Consider the following 18,432-nt stretch of genomic DNA (forward strand, 5'->3'; position numbering starts at 1 on the left):
CGATGGGTGGCAGTTTCACTGAAAAACACTGCTTTTCAGTTCAACCTTTCCTTTTGTAATGAAAGATAGGGCTTTTGATTTCCAGTGCTTGGCCATTCACATAGTTCTCCCCTGTGTGACTTGCAGCAACGCACACAATCTGCCTTAATAGGCCCATTTTCTATGTGAAGGTTCAAAGGGTAGCAGGTAATTCTTCCTGTGGGCCTTTCAGTTATGTATGTTTGGGCCTTTGATTAAAACCCACTTGTCATGGTAGTGATTCAGGAGTCAGTAACAATTAGCTTGAGGGCCAACCACAAGGTAATAGTCGTTCATGGGATCACGGATATTCTGAACGATCCACGCACAATTGGTGAGGTATAGCACATCCTGAACTCAGGAACCTCAATTCAATTGCAGTCCTAGGCTAGGTCAGAAAGCAATGGCATAGTCAGGTGATGACTAATATTGCTGGAGGAGATTGTCCTGACCATGGGCACAGTTATAATGAGAAACTATGGTCTGTATGTTTTCTTAATTTTTGAGATGCAGCATCTCCATTAGTCCTGCTTCTCATGATCCTCCCATGAGAATCAGTTAATCAAAAGAGAAACAATAGAACACAAAATCATGGAAAAATAGGACAGCGAAGCAAATGGTACCTTGCGGACAGGGTCCTTCAAACAGTGTTGTGTTCCAGCTATCAAATCCTTAGGTGGGTACCTCAGAGTTGTAATTTTCTGAAAGGTTCTAGGCCCATGCTTTCAATCTCATAGGTTTAGGGACTCATATTTTTGAGTTACCAAACTGGATTGATCTTTGCAATAGGAAGGTCAACTAGTGTCCATATTAGCTTGGAGGAGTCTAATATGTCCCATAATGAACTGACAATAGTGAGAGACTATGGAGTGCATTCCAAAGTCATACTCCTGGAAGTTGCTATGGTGCCATGCAGATTCTTGGTGCAATGGAGACAGAGCTTTAGAAACAGACACCACATTGGAGAAAAAACATAAAAAATTAGCAAAGTACATAAGCAATTTCAAAATAGAACTAATTTATCCTTATCTCTCAGCAGAATATAAGGACAAGAAGGAAAAGGAAAGACTGGCTAACCAAACCTCGGCCACCAGAAATAGACGTGAATGGGTCTCTTTTTCAGACACTTCAATTTCCAACTCCTTATCAGGAGATTCAAGTCAAAACAGGAACAAAAACAGACAACAAGGACAATATCAACCTCCAAATCAGATGCCTTTTTTAGGGCAAATGGCCCCCAGAGGCGCATACTGGGGGCCGCATCAGCACCCACAGGCAATGCAGTTTTTCAACTACCCCCAGTGGGGACCACGCAACCAGAGGAGGAGAACCAATCGCAGGTTCTAACTGAAATACCAATATTCAATTTATCAGGACATGTGCTTTCGAAAGAAGAAATCTCTATCCTCACCAAAGGTTTATCGTTTGTACCTACTGAACATACTGATTGGCTCAAACTGGACGCTGAACTATCCAACCTTTTCAGAAGTATCAGAAGGAAAGTGTACTTCAGGGATAAAGACCTTCACCCAGAACAAAATGACACCGGACTAAGAATAAAATCCACATTTATTCCTATGGAAAACGAAGTACCCAGCTCCTTGCTTACATTTGAAAAATGTATTACAAAAGAAATAAGGAAACTACAAACCAATCAACAGCAGTTAAGACAGAACTTGACCACAGGTGAGTGCAAGGCTTTAACTAGCTTAGCCAAAAACAAAGACTTGATTATAAAAACAGCCGATAAAGGAGGTGGTATTGTGATTCAGAATATAACACAATACAAAGAAATGGTGATGCATTTACTAAATGAAGAAGGTAAATACAAAAAACTAAGAAAAGACCCCTCAGCCGCCATAAAACACAAAATCCAGGAAACAACTAGATTTGCACTTGAGCATGAGTGGATCACAGAGCGTGAAGAAACTTTCCTGAATACTTCAGAAAACAGAATACCATCTTTCTATGCTTCACTACTTCATAAAAATAGCCAAAACCCTCCAGGCAGACCAATTGTGTCAGGTTGTGGGTCAATTCTTGAGCCCATCTGCAAATTCATAGACTATTTTCTGAAACCCCTAAGCCAGAAAACACCCACGTACCTCAGAGATACCATGTCTACCATCTCCAAATTTGAAGGACGCCAATTCAACAGCGAGCAGGAACTCCTAGTCACCATGGACGTAGTTAGACTTTACACTAACATCCCACAAGAAGCAACTTTCCCACCTCCCTTATTATGAATAAATCATCGCATCAATTGACTCGACCGGAGGAAGAGATCCTGCAGAAGGGCCTCTCATTTATACCTACAGCAAGATACGATCCTTTTCAAACCCGGATCGAATGTAATCAACTTCTACGGAAAATACATCTGCAGCAATTCTTTGAAGACAAATCTAATTCACAAAAGGACGCCACTGGCCTTAGACCCACCTCTCAGTTTTGTGTACCCTCCAGTGCCTACACGGCCGAATCTATCACGTTTGAACAAGCCCTCATGAAAAAACTCTCAGAAATCGAAGATAGCATTCCCTTCCTTCACAACAACTGCACTAAAATCCAACTTAATGCTCTCTCTGATCTTGCCAAAAATCAAGCCATAACCATCAAACCGGCAGACAAAGGAGGAGCTATAGTCATTCAGAATACCGACGACTACAACAACATGGTGGAAGCCTTGGTCTGCGACACCTCCAGTTACCAATTACTTCGCAGTGATCCAACGGCCTCTCTGCAGGCTCTAATCGCACCTATCATTGAAGAAGCAGAAGCAGAAGGATATGTCAGCCCAAGGGAAGCAGCCTTCCTGACGCCATTGCATCCAAGGACTCCAGCCATGTACGCTCTTCCAAAAATACATAAAACCCCTCTGCCCATCCCGGGCCGTCCAATCGTTTCAGGGATCCAGTCTATCTTAGAACCTTTATCTCAATACGTAGACTTTTTCATCAAGGACGAAATTCCGAAAATGCAATCTTATGTTAAAGACTCTACAGCTATGCTCATTCTTCTTGACTCTGTGCAATTCAACCCAGAACTTGATTGGCTAGTCACCATTGACATCGAATCCTTGTACACCAAGATCCCGCAACAAGAAACTCTTACCATGCTCAAAGATCTCCTTGATTCAGGCATTGACCTCCATGAGGTGCCCTCCACCTTCATATCCACCTTGGCTGAAATAGCCCTCACGAAGAACTACTTCATGTTTAATGACCAATTTTACCAACAGATTTCGGGCACCGCCATGGGTGCTACCTTCGCACCAAGTCTGGCCAATCTCTATGTCAACTCCTTTGAGCTCCAGCATATATATCCTTCTACCAACCCTTTTTGTGACAAACTGCTCATTTGGCGCCGCTATATAGATGACATCTTTATCATATTCAGAGGCTCCAATGAAGAACTCTTGGCTTTCCATGAATGGCTCAATACACGCAATATCCATCTGCAGTTCACCATGGAACAAGACAGAAACAAGACCCATTTCCTTGATCTAGATATTATGGCCTCACAAGGCGGGCTCATTTCCAAAGTTTACCGCAAAAACACAGATAGGAATTCCCTCCTCACATACTCGAGCTATCATCCCCAATCCCTCAGAGACAACTTACCGTTTGGCCAATTTTTGCGGTACCGTCGGCTCTGCATTAGGACGGAAGATTACACTGCTCAGCCCAAGACTCTCAAAAAGCAACTCATTGAACGAGGCTACCCGCAGAGGATTGTCCGGAACACATACAGAAGGGCCAGAAGCATCCCACGCGCATGTACCCTTGAACAACATCAGAAGGACTCAGATGTCACAACCATCACGGCTGTATTAAGTTATTCTCCACTACTTAATAAAATCAAAAAGGAAATTAAGTCCCTATGGCCCATTCTCAACACTGGTGCGTCTAACATGCCCACGCCACGGTTTGCACTAAAAAGAAGACGCAACCTGAGAGACGCCCTCGTCAACACGGTGCGGCCAGACACAGACTCTGCCAAGAACACACAGGCCACCCTATGGAACCAGACCAACCCAGTGGGCCATAGCCCGTGTGGCCTTTGCTCAATGTGTACCCAGACAGTTCGGAGCACCAGTCTGGATATTGGCTGGACTACTCCCTGGACCCAGAAATTCTTCACCAACTGCAATACCAAAGGAGTAATTTATATGATCACCTGCCCGTGCCATTTGCGATACATTGGGATGACTGCTAGAGAAGTAAAGAAACGGATGATTGAACATAGATCCTGCATCCGCACTAAGAAACTTACAGCACCTATGGTTCCGCATTTTTTGGCGGAAGGACACACAGCAGAGTCTTTTCAATGGACCATTTTGGAAAAAATCAAGTACCCGAAGCGAGGAGGCAACTACCACGCTATACTCTTTACTCAAGAACAGAAGTGGATTTTCCGCTTAAATACCTGCAAACAAGGGTTGAACGAAGCAATGCAGTGGCAAGAACTGGCGGTGCTACAGCATTGAACCTTGACATTTCATGAATCACTATTCTCTGGCTGATGTATCTGTGTGATTAACGGGATAACATATGAAATGTTTGATGCATTCTTTAACTGCTATATGTATTTCCGTTTCATTTACAACTGTCTCCCTTTCTTTCACCCATTGGTGTTCTCCCTTTTGACCTACCCGTGTTGCATCTTCAACTCTTCTTGCCTTCTGTTTTGATTTAATCATCTGTTTTGATTTAATCATCTGGTGCACTTGTGGAACTCGCACAAGAGAGTTTTTTAGCTGTTCTTTCACTGTTTCCCCTTCTTTCACTGCTCATTCCCTGGCATCACTTTCACTTCTTCACCTGCTGTCCTGATCACTCACTCCCTGCACCCACCACCCGGCCCAGGCACCTTGCCTCACAGCCCCCCCTGAGAGTCCACACCAGGACTCCTCCCCTTGCCTGCCCCGACACCAGCCATGTCCTGTCCTCACATACACACCCACCGCTGAGTGACCAACGATTGGCCTCGCGCGCGCTTACCTTATTGCACGGGCCACGCCTTGGCCGGCTCTCCCCCAGCCATCTCACCCGATACATGGCCACCCCTCTCTAGCCCTAGCTCGGCAGCACACACACCCTCGCATATGTGTGTCCTGATTGGCCGCCCGCAACATAGACTTCCGCCTGGGCTGCCCATTGATAGGCCAACCTTCCACTGACAAGCCCGTGACGCGTCCACCGCCGATTGGCCTACGTGCCCATCACGGACGGTGCCCCGCCTCCATACAGCGTCACACACGGCAGACATCCTTCGCTGCCGCTCAGTACACCCACATCCTTAGGACGGAGCAGACTGCAGTTTTCATGCGCTCGCCTCGATTGATTTTTCCCAGGTATGCGTATTTCTCTGCTCCCTTCAGCACCGCCCGACAACCATCCAGTCCTTTACAGCATCGCTTTCTTTGCAGGTTCGCTACTGGAGAGAGCTCTCTCACCGCTCCCAGTGCATTTCCTGGATAGCTCAGTCATCCTTTCCAGGTAGGTCCCCCCGCACACTCCACGGTCCGCCCCCTCCCATCCCCCACCGTGCCCCCCTCTTTTTCCCTCACGTGCACAGGTCTTGCCACTTTCTTTCCCTCCACCACGGGGTTGACTTGTCTATGTTTTTTAGCCACCATTACAGTGGCGTTCTTTGCTCTGAATTGGCGAGCACCTTGTCTTTGGTAGCATTCATTTGCCTTGTAACAGGTTTTTTAGCTGCACTCTGGATGCACCATTGTTGCAATATTGCAGTTAGAGGCTTACTCATGCACTCTCTGCAATTATGTCTTTTGTGTCTCCTATTCCAGGATCCCTTTGCAGCCTGTTATTGCTGCCCTACTAAGAGGACAGTCGCTACTCAGCAGCATATGAAAATCGATCTTGTCCTGAAGAAGATGGTCGGTAATCACCCTTGAACCATCGAAACCGGTCGACCTCACCTGTTGTGGCCTCACCACAACATTTTATGATACCCCCAATACCAACAGGGGTTACTGCATGTAATTGAGAGAAAACCCCACAACAACATGGGTTTTCCCATCCCATAACAAGTGGGACAGTGCATTTTTTAGTGATATTTTGATATCACCTCACCCACCCTTTGGGCAACCACCCTTTTGCAAGGAACTTTCCAGTTATCAATGCTAAAATAAAAATTACATGACTATTCCGATGCCTCAATCTCTGCACTTGTGACTGCTAGCTGCTTAGATTTAAGAATCCGAGATTTAATTCCCCTCTCGCACTCCCCCACATCATTGTGCTGGTTGCCCCCCCCTCCCTCCTTCCCTGCATCAGACCAGCTTTTCCACCTGTGTCTAAGTGAACAGGACCATGGTTAACAAAAATATCATTAGTTGTTTGGTCTTGCCCTCACCGGCAAGTTGATGAATCTTTTTCCCCAGAAAACCGTTCCCTGTGTATCAGTATTTCCCTACGGTTTGGGAAGGCAATTGCCACTCTGGCTCTTCGAGCTTGAATTTACCCTGTTGTTTTTTTCCGGAGTGCATCCGACAACATCTTACCCACTTCATGACCCAGACAAGAGTTCCCACTAACTTTATAGTGGAACTACTTGAACTTGCGCTAACCAACAACTTCTTCACATTTGATGACGAATACTATCTCCAAACAAGTAGAACGGCAATGGGAGCTGCACTTGCCCCGAGTCTGGCAATAATTTTTATGGCACAATTTGAGAGGCAATATGTCATAGACACATCTAACCCGTTTCAAGACAAAATCTCCTCTTGGTTTAGTTACATTGATGATGTCATCCTTATTTGGAACGGGGATGAAAACAGCCTTACCTCATTTTTTGAGTGGATCAATATCCAGACCCAAGAGATAAAATTCACTATGCAAAACAGCAAAAGTGCCATCAATTTTTTGGATCTGACCATCTTAGCCAGGAATGGCAAATTGCAATGCGACCTCTCCACAAAGGAGACTGAGAGAAATACCCTACTTCATTATACAAGCCATCACCCAAGGAACCTAAGGGATAACCTCCCATATGGCCAATTCCTGAGACTACGGCGAAATTGCACTGAAATGAGTAATTTTCAAGAACATGCAATAAAACTCAAACATAAACTACAAGAAAGAGGATATCCCAGAAAACTCGTCAGTCGGACTATTAAAAGAGCCAAATATACGCCTAGGGAAAGTTTATTAACACCCAAAATGAAAAACCCAGACCAAGCGGATACCATCACATTTGTCTCCACTTTTGGCCCTGACACAACCAAGCTTAAAGGGATTTTGAAAAATTTCTGGCCCCTGGTACAATTAAGCCTGCCAGAAGAGAAAACACCAAGAATGGCACTCAAACGATCCAAGAATTTGAAGGACATGCTATCACACGCAAGACTGGAGAAGAAATCACAAAGATCAATGCTCTGGAATATGCGGGAAATAAGAGGTCATCACCCCCGTGGCACCTGCTCAGAATGTCGCTTTACCAGAAAAATGTCTTCATTTAGGATCGGCGAAAAAGATTGGGAACTCAGACAGTTTACAAATTGCAAAACGGAAAATGTAATTTATATTTGTTTTTTAATTTTTTTTATTTGTATGAATCAAAATAAAAAGATTGATTTTTACAAAGAGCTTGTCACTCTCCATGTCTGTTAAATGTCTTTTTGTTGATTTTGTTTACATGAGAAGCAAAGTTGCGAGGGTTTTAGCCTTCTACGGCCTCTTCAAACTGGTGTTAGTGAGTGGAAGATATGATTCATCATGATCTCTATTCACTCGCAGCTGCTACCTATAGGTTTTGCGAAGTTCAGAGGGCAAACGTCGCGTCCTGACTTTCTGCTGTCATTTCTGGAGAGGTCAAAGTGTCCAGTTTTGCCATGATTTGGTGAACTATTTGCGTGGTAGCCGTTAGCCAGGTCGGTCTATCTCCACTAGTCATTCTTGACCACCAACAAAGTTCACTGTTTAAAGAAGGGTCCAATGAGAAGTGTCGCATGTAGGCGGTCCTAATTGGTTTGGTTTCTGGGCAACCCAGTAGGAGATGTCGAACTGTCTCTTTTTCGTTTGTATTGTGACATAATCTGCAGTGTGATAGAGTTGACATACCCCTAATGGCTCTAATTTCATTTGTAGGCAACAAATTCAATCTCACTCTTAGAATGCAGTTTCTTGCTTTTCTGTTGGGAAATTGTTTGATGTATCCCTGTAATTCATTCAGTTTCTTTGTATTCGGTGGCAAGTGTTGAGTTAGCTTGTTTTCTGAAGCTTTTGCCAACGTCTTAATCCAGTCTAGCTCTTTAGTTTTTTTCAGAATTTTTCCCGGATTTGTGATCAAGTCATTCTTGTCACATTCAATTTCTTTTAGCAGTCTTGAGATGTAGGTCTTCCAGGATTGTAGAATTTTGTTAGACTCGGCTGCTAGTTCGATTTTGATCAGTCTGTATAGCAGTGGACTTTCAGGAAGTAAGATTTTTCTGTAAAGCCTTAGTGAATTACAGTTCAACGTCCCTTGCGGGGACAGAAGACTCAGTTCCCTTCGAATTGATGCTACCGACGTAGACGTAGGAAGGCTGAGAACAGTTCGCCAGTAATAGGCTTCAAGTTTTGGCCAAATTTCATGCGGGAGCAATATCATTGCTTCAGTACCGTAGGTTAGAGCAGGAACCACCTTCATTTTGTAAAAATCAATTGCCGGGATTGTAGAAAAGTGACCCAGCTTATGATCGATAGCTTTTCCTTGTGAGGCAAGTTTCCTGGTTTTTGTTCTCAGATGATCTTGCATGGCTGTTTCTTTTTTGGTGTTGTCCAGCACAATACCCAGGTACTTGAAGTTTTGAACTTTTTCGATCTCCTCTGATAGAAAAAACCACTTTAGTTTTTCAGTTTTCTTCGTTGATTTTCCCAAGGTAAGTATTTTTGTTTTGGTTTTGTTTACTTCCAGGATATTTGCTGTAGTATACTCGTACAGGTTGTCCAGTTGACGCTGTAGACCTATGGGTGTTTGATCGATCAGTATAAGGTCATCGGCGTAGAAAATTCTGCTAATGGTGTGTTGACCCACCCGGGGTGGGAAGGCTCTCACAGAGGCTTCTGAAATTTGAAAATCACTGAGGTAGGCCAAAAAGAGGGAGGGAGCCAAGGGGCATCCCTGTTTGACACCTCTTTGGGTTGCTATTGGTTTTGATAGCAGGCCTTGGTAGTTCAGTTTAACACGGACTGTCGTGTTCATATATAGTGCTTTAATGGGGTTCAGTATGGACTCAGGGCAAGACCAGGTTTTCAGTTTCCTCCAAAGCGCAGACCTGTCGACTCTGTCAAATGCTTGGGAAAAGTCTATGAAGGCCAGATGTAACCTAGGCCCTCCTTCGAGCATTTTGATTTTCAGTATACTTATCAGAAGAATATTGGCTGTAGTTCCCAAGTTCTTTTTAAATCCAGATTGAAATGGATCATTACATGCGGCGTTCAAGGCCCATTGTTGGAATCTTTTCAGTAGCAAATCGCAGAATAGCTTTCCTATTGGATCAAGGAGCGCTATGGGGCGATAGTTCACTGGATCGTTGATGTCTTCCTTCTTGTATATGGGTACAATTTTGGCTGTGGTCCAAGAAGCAGGAATTGATTTTGATTCCGCACATCTTGAGAAGACTTGACAGATAAAAGAGGACCAAGCTTCTGAGTTGGATTTCAGGTCTATATTTGTAATACTTTCGGGGCCAGGAGCCCTTGAATTTTTCAGGTTGACGATTAGGTCGAAAATTTCTTCTTGATCGCTGATTTTTACCCAGGGTAGTTCTTGACTCTCTAGTGTAGCGGGTTTCTGGCCCCAAGGTAGACCAAAAGTTTTCTTTATGTATTTGTCCCAAGTTGCTTCTCCAATAGCGTTTTCAATGCTTGCACTACTGGTAGATGATTTGGAGTTTATTAATGTCCAGAAATCTTTCGAATTTTTTGTGCAGATGGCTCTCAAAATAGCTTCGGAGTCTTGTTGATATAGAGTTCTGCGATGAGATTTTAGCCAGGAGCGGTAAGTGGACTTCACTTTCCTTTTCTCCCTCTTTGCTTGGTTAACTTCAAGTTTTCCGGCAATTCTAATTGCTTTGCGGTATTCTCTTCGTTTTTCCACTAGCCGTATGTCATACGAATGCTTTGATTCTCCGGGGAGAGATCTCGTAGTACCAGGCTTTCTATAGGTTGTTAGCAAGGGGCCGTAATCGGTCTCAAACTCCAGGTTACTTGTTTTGGCCTTACTGTACTTATTGGATAGTTCTATAATATCTTTCGCTGTAAGGCGTAATCTGTTTCCCTGAGGATTTAGTTCCACCTGGTAGTTCAACGATTCAACTGCTTTGTTGGAGCTTTGCCACGTTGTAATTAGAGGGTTGTGATCACTTGCCGTTGTTTGTTTCACCTTGAAGTCTAAGATCAAGTTCAAGAAAGGGCGTGATACGAATATGTGGTCAATTGATGACTCGGAAACCCCATTTGACCAGGTCGGTGGACGTGACTTGTCTGGAAAGACCGTGTCTAAATTCTGGAACTGTCTAGACTTCATAAGGTCGAGCCGCTGACTTCCTCTTAAGACGGCAGGGGTTATGGCTTTTTTTGGTTTTTGTTGGGGACATGCTGCATTTAGATCACCGCAAATTATATATGCGTCACTTGGTGCACTGTCAGAATCTCGTCTATTTCTAGTTCCATTTCTCTAAGGAAAGTAGTCACTTCTGTTTTTGCTGGATTCCAGTATATATTTAAAATAGCTAAAGATGTGTTTTGGTCTTTCTTGTCGTGATTGCTTTGTTGGGACCACTTTAGAAGAACTACTAGAAGGTGTTGGTTGGCTCTTAAGACTTTTTCCAGTTGTAAGCCGTGCCCCATGCGGATGGCTGTCAAAAGGCCAGAAGATGGCCGGCCTTTCGTGCTTTTTAAAGCTGGCGCCAAGACAAGTTCGTAGCCATCTAAAGTCGGTAATTTTGTTAGCCACGTTTCTTGTAGACATAGTATATCATAATCCCCTAGATGGATTTCGCCTGGGTTGGTCAAATGGTAGAAACCCCTCGTGTTCCAAGAACATAGACGGATTTCATGTCTACCCACGTCTGTTGTCTGGTGGTCTATATGGCTGTTTTCCGAGTACTTGTGTTGCTATTGAATTTTCTTTGATGTTAGTGCTTTTGGAAGCCAAGCCCATAGGCTCGTTGCTGTAGACTTGGTTAAAGTTCCAGTTTTGTCCAACGTTGAAGGTTGTTCTGGTTGGCTGAAGGTCTTGCGTAACTTTTCTCTAGATGGAGTGTTTGTAGAGGACATTCGAATATTCAGGTTCGTTTTTGGTCCTGTTGCATCGTACTTCGAGATAAATTTGACTCGCCCCTTTGTACTGGGTAAAGCGTGGGTTTTAGTGTCGCTGTTCTCACTCTGCTCTATTCTGGCCGTCGACCGTTCCCCATTTCTTTGGCATGTTTGGGTAATTGAATTAGCCTTGGGATTTTCCGTTTCCCCTCGGGGTGAGGGGTTTAGTGCGCGAGTGATCTCTGCTGTTTGTTGTTTCTGTGAGGTCGTATCCCATCTTTAGTAGATTTTTTGCTTCTCTTCTTAGCAGGTCTTTGATTGTTGTTGAAGAAATGTGCAGATATGTTTGCGCCTTACCTTTCCTGTGGCTTGGATCAACTATCCTTAGGTCATTCATATTAATTATCCTCAGCTTGGGCACATGATTGAATAGTATTAGTACTGAGCTTCTATTCAAAATCACGTCGTCATGGTTTCCTGGAATTTGTTCCAGTTTGAGGACCCACAGTCGTTCTTGAGGGGCTTTGGAGATCTTTTTGTATTTTTCTGTTTTGGATCTGTAATGCAGAACCTCGATTTTTTGTTTTCGGTTACTTTGTTCAGGTCTTTCTTCGCTAGACTTTTTTCCTTGTGATTGCACCTCTTTCGAGGCTTCATGGCTCCGAGCGTGATATCTTTGTGAGTCAAACCTTGAACTAGTGTCCCTCACCTTGTAGGAGCTCATTGTTAGTTTTTGTTGGGTTGTTGGCTGAAGTTCCGTTGCTTTCGGTTCCAGCTTCTTTAAATTTTGAATTGTTTTGTTACGACGTTCTTCTAATGTGAGGAAGGGTACAAGTTGGTTTGGGCGCACTTCTTCTAAGGTGGCATCTAAGCTGGAATGATGGCCCACTAGGATTTCTGTTTTTCCTTGCGATTTAGCTATTTCCTCGATGGTGTCTGATGGATAGCCTTCCTCTAAGTGCAGGCTAATATTCATCAACGATTCCTGGATCATGAAGTCTTCAGTCGTTTTGGGAGAATAAGTGGCTGTGTTCTGGGGGGTGGGAGTGCTCTGGGTTGCCGAGGGAATAGTCTCCACTCTAGCACATTCTGGGTCGACTCTGTTCGGTTTAGTTCTGGGTTTAATTGAGGGTTCCTGTTGTTTCTTGGGGTTGGAAGGTTGGACATCGCTCCTTTTGCTTTGGTCCTTATCCGTTTTCTTTTTGGTAAAGATCTTGTAGGCTTGTTCAGTGCTTTGGCTCTGGAAGGGGTATCCAGTGTCTGGGGTGAAGGTGTCATCTACTACCAGTACAACTTCCTTTTTCTCATCTTGGCCTCTAGGTTTTGTTATAGAATTCGTTTGGCTTGTGTCGGTTTGGGTTTGACAGTTTTTGATGGTAGTTTTCACTGTCAAATCTATGAACGTTGAGGTTTGTTCTCCCACCTCTCTTGTGGTTTTATTATGCAGTGAATCGGCACGTGTTGGATTTTCCTTTCTCGCTTTCTGTTGTGATGGAGTAAAATAAAGGTTTTGATCTTTTGCTTGTTTCAGACGCTCTTCGTGGGCCATCACATAGCCCTCCAGGAAAATGAGTTTAGTGTACATCATCGCTTGAATTGAAGTGTGGTCTTTGAGAGTCTCATTTAAGGATACATAAAGTTTGGTGAATGGGGTGAGGCCTATTGAAATTGCAGACATGATGGAAAAAATGTCTGTTTTTTTCGCTGATGGAGTTTTTGAAGGCGATTTGGCTTGGTTGCTAGGACTTCTTTGAGGCGAAAAAACAGTAGAGGCCGTCTTGTAAGATTTATGATAATGTCTTGTGGAGGGATGGTCGAGAGATTGTCTTCTGTGAGAAGGCCTGGCTGGTACTGTAGAAATTGATTTTGGGCTTTCCGTCTCACGACCAGTGCTTCTAAAATGTTCTTTGTCCACTGTAAGGGCGCTATTTGGCGTTGGAGGTTGGGCCAAATCCGCCGTCGGAATAGAATCATGCTTTTCCTGGTCTGGAGGAGGTCCAGAGTCTGACCAAGAGATTTGGGGATCGGGCTGAAGATCTTCCGATCTGGCAATTGTTAAAACTTGCTCTTTTGTGGTCAACGGTGTTGAGTTCTTGACTGGTTCATTTGTATTGATTGGTAGGCCAACGTCGTGCTCCTTTTCATTGCTTTTGTTGGAAATTTCCCCGGTTGGTGCTTTGGTTGTACGGGGTGGTTTGTTTGGAGCTCTCTCCCCTTCTCCGTCTGGGGCTGAGGTTTCTGTTTTAATGGTGGTGGCGTAGCCTCTGAGGTGTCGGAAAGTTGCTTCTCCTTTTGGTGTAAAATAGCAGTAGCTAAAGTCACCAATGTTTGTGGGTGGTGAGTCAGTTGCGCAGTCTTCCTGTATTTTGACAGTTGACGGTTTTCTTCTAGTGCTTCCAAAATTTCATTGTCCGTAAGCTCTAGAGTGTGATGAGAGTATTGAGAATATTGAGAAGTTTTTGGATTGAAAAATCTGGTGAGCAGGTTTTGTGAGGCAGTGTTTTGCATTGCCTTACCTGACCTTTTCGAGTAGGCTGTTAGGCCGTTGTTATTAGTTATCTTTGTGACTAAGCCCTTATTTAAAAGCAGCCTTCTTTTTTTGTTGTCTTTTTTACCGCCTTTAAGGCGTTTCTTTTCTGTTGTTTTATGAGCTGCCGGTGAGTGTCTAGGGCCTTTACTTTGTTTTGACCTGGCCGGCGTTGAAGTAGTGCACAACTTATCTGGATTTTCCTGGTCATTGCAAGCGAGTTCCTCATCCTGGTGGAGAGACTCGGGGGGAGTCCTCAGTGCCGAGGCAGATGACGGTGGGTCGCGCCCCCACGGGGCGGGGTCTTCTTTTTCAGCGGCCGCGCCGCTGTGTATGGAGGCTACAACTGTGACGCGGTTGCAGGGTTCGACCACTCCGGACTCGGCAATTACTGGGCCTTCTTCGTGCGGCTGACTTCGGTTTTTGCCGGTCCTCGAGGCTGCATCGGAGGCTGAGGCATTGGACGACGGCAACGTACATCCTCGTGGGCCTGGATCTTCTCCCCTGGACGGCACAGACCTAATATCTCCTCCGGGACCAATAGGTGAGGGCGCCAGAGGGACAGTGATCGCAGGGTCCACGAGGTACCCGGTGAGTCGGGCCTCAAGATGTAAGTCCTCTATGATTGATGTTGCAGAAACTCCTGGCTCTGGTTCCGGCATCGTTTCTCGTTGTTTTTCTTCCGTCGAGAGCGCCGAGTGGGCCGTAAGAACGGCTGCTTTCCTCCTTTGCTGTTTATAGTTGAGCAGTGTCGTTGCTGGCTTATCAGTTTTTCCATATGAGCTACAAGCTGTGGAAAAACAGTAGACTTGATTTTGTTTAGTGTTTGTCAGTTCTTCTAAAATAGAGGGAGGACGCGAACTGCGCATCCAGCGTTTTGCTTCCAAGTCAGTAAATGGTGAGGTTGGGGAGGTGGCAGTCCTCGCAGCCTCGCCTGCCATGACTGCAGGACTGCCACTCGCCACCACCCCGCGTCCGCTCCGCGGACTGTAGAGGTAGTTATAGAGTAGTTGAGAATTGGCTCCACCTCCTATGAAGACAGGGAAAGTAGACTCTTCAGGCAAGGGATACTGCAGGACTGCCACTCGCCGCCACTCCGCAATTTATATTATTGAATGGTCTTGCGGTTTACGTTACGTTGGCCAAACAACTAGGCAAATCCACAAAAGGATAGGAGAACATAGATCTCGAATCCGATGTAAATCTGCCACTGCCCCAATGGTACAACATTATATTGAAAACCATCATGGTCCAGACGATATCCTCTGGTGGATAGCAGATTCAGTACCAAATACGAGTAATGCCACCAACTCACTCAGCCACAAAGAAGCATGGTGGATTTTTAAATTGAAAAGCACTACTACCGGGCTAAACGAGATAGACCCCACATAATTCAGCAGATAATTACACATCTTCATATAAAGCAGCTGTCTCCGCTTCCTGTGAGACCTCCATCTCTCATGTCATTTGAAGATCCCACCATTGAGGGCCCATAACAAGTTCCCCTACTAATCTTCCCTTTAGCCTCACACTTTTGTAGCTTAGTAGCATTCCCTGCAGTCATCTTATAGGAACTGCATTTCATTTACCAGAGCACCCCAATTATACATCCACCACACCAGGCATTTTTCTGCTTGATAATACACACCTACAGTTCCAAACTTTTTTCCTTTTTTTTACATATTGCCCCCGAATGCTACCAGTAGCCTGCATCTGACCTCCATACTGTTCACACAGGTCTGCAGTTTATTACACAAAACATTGCAATACGAGGTAATCCAGTACAACCTCAACGTACTTGTCATTCCGCAACGTTGGGGCTAAGGGCATGAGACTAGTGTCTCGTACAGTCATGCACTTTTTAGTAACGCTATCGAATAGCGGGCCTGCACATGCGCACTCGCCATGTATTAAAATATACACTAATCCCTGCGCGCATGCGCACACAGTACAGCCGTGCACAGCCCGGCTCTTCAGTTCTCCAGCTTCAACGGAGCGCTCCAGTCGCAATATACAAACGCGACCACACACGCCAGCTTGCAGTTAGCCCGGGATTCTAATTTCCCGGTAAATACACTTTCCCACTCTGCCACTCATTTCAGTCCCTATACTCACCATTAAACCGTTAAATCACCATTTTATTTAACGGGCACACGCATTTTGTTGTGTTTTTTCACAGGACAACTACAGGCAATATTGGTAAATAAGACCCATCCAGCCACCATTACGTGCTGGCTCCATGTCCTTGTGAACAGTCGCCACACTACCGGCACCCTGCACATTTCCTGTGTCTTACCACACAGTTGCAACCTAGCAAGGTGAGCACATGCCATTTCTTGTACACTTGGGTCAATCTTTTCTGTCTTTGATCGTCACTAGCAGCATCCTTACCTAGAACTACATGTTCTTTGATTCTTGCAGCCATCCACAGCCGGTTGCCAGAAGCCTAAACCATTTGGCATTTTATACCATTCACAGTATTTCCAGTTCCAGGGAGTTCTGCAGCCCCTAAGGTCAGTCCCCAGTTTCCCTTGTCCCTGATTTCATAGTGGTGTACCATTTTTATGGAAATATTATGTCTTGTGTTTTTTTTAACAAACAAAAGTTTTTTAAACTTTCAATTCAGTCACTAAGAGAGTCCCCCTGTCTCTATTTTTTAGGGAGACCTATCCCAGGCCCAAGATGAAGGCACTTAGCCGAAACGTCTTACCGACCAGCACCTCCATAATCCTTCTGGTCCCAACATCTTCTTTGATCAATATCTAGACGTCGACCACTTGTTAGGTCACCCTCCAGCCTGGCTACAATAACCAAGAGTTTTCTCATTCATTGCTTTTGTCTTGGTTGTTATGTATGGACTACATGCTAATCACTTGTCACTATAGGTGGTGGTTTCACAGTGTTTCTTTCAAAACACTTTCCTATTTCGCAATTTATCTTGCCATAAACAGTTGCTTGAGTAAAAGTTAAGACTAATAATTAACCTCCTTGCAAACTCTGTTCTTGTGAATGAACTTTTTGTATTTTCCGATTCTGTTTTTTTCAACAAATACTTATTTCCCCAAAAAACTATTGATGCATGATTATTAAATGCATCCAGCAGCAAAATAAATTTAAAAAGCTGATTGATTGAAATCTATTTGTGTCTGAAACTTGTTTTGATGCATTTTCACATTCAAAGTGTTTCTGTATCTATCTTGACATAATAGAAATAACCTAGGCCTACTCAAGTCAAACAGTAGTCCCCAGAAAACGTTATACGTCAGAACAGCCCCCATTGTTGATCTAGTACACGCAGAAGTAACTGCAGCATATAGCAACAAAGCCCCGGTTACATGATCGTTTAAGTTTAGTGGTGGTACAGGCACTGCACAATGGCACTGAAGCTTATTCGGCAGGGCTTCTTTACACAGTCAATATGTGTCTTCTTTTGTACATCTGAAATTCAATGGATTGGCCTCTCAATACTTTGGGGAGGTAGTGAAGGATGGGGGTCCAAGAAACAACCATTGGACTACCTTCATTCCAGTGTTTTGGCTTCAAATTAACCACTGTTAGTCGCCACATTCAATTTACCCAAGTCATGTAATCTGCTCACCTTTTCAATATATTGGAATTTGCACACTTTATACAGCCCTTTGCTTGCCTTCGATGGGAGAGTATGCATTTTAAACCGAATGAATAAACACCAATGAAAGATGATAACCACACTGTCACCCGGTGAGATCAGGGTTAGGTCCCACTGGCTGGCAGAGTCTGCAGCATGCGGTTAAGGATTCTTATGCCCTGCGCTCTCATTGATGTACTTTTCACAAGAAATACATTAAACCATATTCCTACAGGTTATCCACTCTGCCATGTCCACGACACACATTCATTTATCGCTTGCTCTGTCCATGTCACTTATTGCAACATTTGCTGCAATGTCAAAAATGTAGACTGGGTGCTGTGTACTACATATGAAAGAGTGATAGAACGCTTGACTTACCGGTTGGCAGTCCTTGATGCAGACGATTGGGCTGCAGAGGATTTTGTTGGTTTGCAGCAAAGGGTCCCGTGTGTCAGTGCAGTTGCACTCATTGCAGGAGGAACTGGGAACCACTGCTCCCGGCTAAACACAACAAATGCAAAAAAAGGTACAGATCATGTTAGGTTATGGCTTTTAATTCCCAATGTATTTCCGCCATTGCTCTGCTGTTATGCTAGCTGACTAGGCTGCTCATCCTTTGGGGCAAAGCATGTCATATCCCTCAAAACTGAGCATGCTTGCATTATGCTTTGTACTGCCCCTACAGGACATGAGTAACATTTGCTTGAATGACTCGCACTCCAAACCCTTTGACACAGAAGTGTCACACCTTGGCCCACTTGATGTCAGTGTATTGCCTTCCACTCTGAAGCAGTGCGTGATAAGTTAGGACATCATGTCTGTCTGAAACAGTCATTGAGCTCCTATGGTGAAGTGTCTGACTCTTGTCATTGCAGGTTTCTACACCAGCTTGTTTTAGTTTGGTTTGCGTGGTGATGCCACCCGAGCCGGCAGATTCCTGACCGCTGTCAGTGTGCAACCTATAATGGTTCTTCATCTGCCATACATTTGTTACATTTTGTAATATA

At 44.4% G+C, this 18,432-nt stretch overlaps 1 protein-coding gene across 1 annotated transcript in view; it reads right to left on the reverse strand.

The window, feature by feature from the left end:
* Positions 1-18,432, reverse strand: part of LOC138503906 (mucin-5B-like) — a 447,355-nt gene that overhangs the window by 38,400 nt on the left and 390,523 nt on the right. Inside the window, exon 40 of the mRNA XM_069623991.1 lies at positions 17,804-17,926. Within this exon, the coding sequence (XP_069480092.1) occupies positions 17,804-17,926 (123 nt within the window). The remainder of the gene's footprint in view (positions 1-17,803; positions 17,927-18,432) is intronic.

The sequence above is a fragment of the Ambystoma mexicanum genome, chromosome 11, assembly GCF_040938575.1.
Source record: "Ambystoma mexicanum isolate Mex_15411 chromosome 11, UKY_AmexF1_1, whole genome shotgun sequence".
NCBI classification, from domain to species: Eukaryota; Metazoa; Chordata; class Amphibia; order Caudata; family Ambystomatidae; genus Ambystoma; species Ambystoma mexicanum.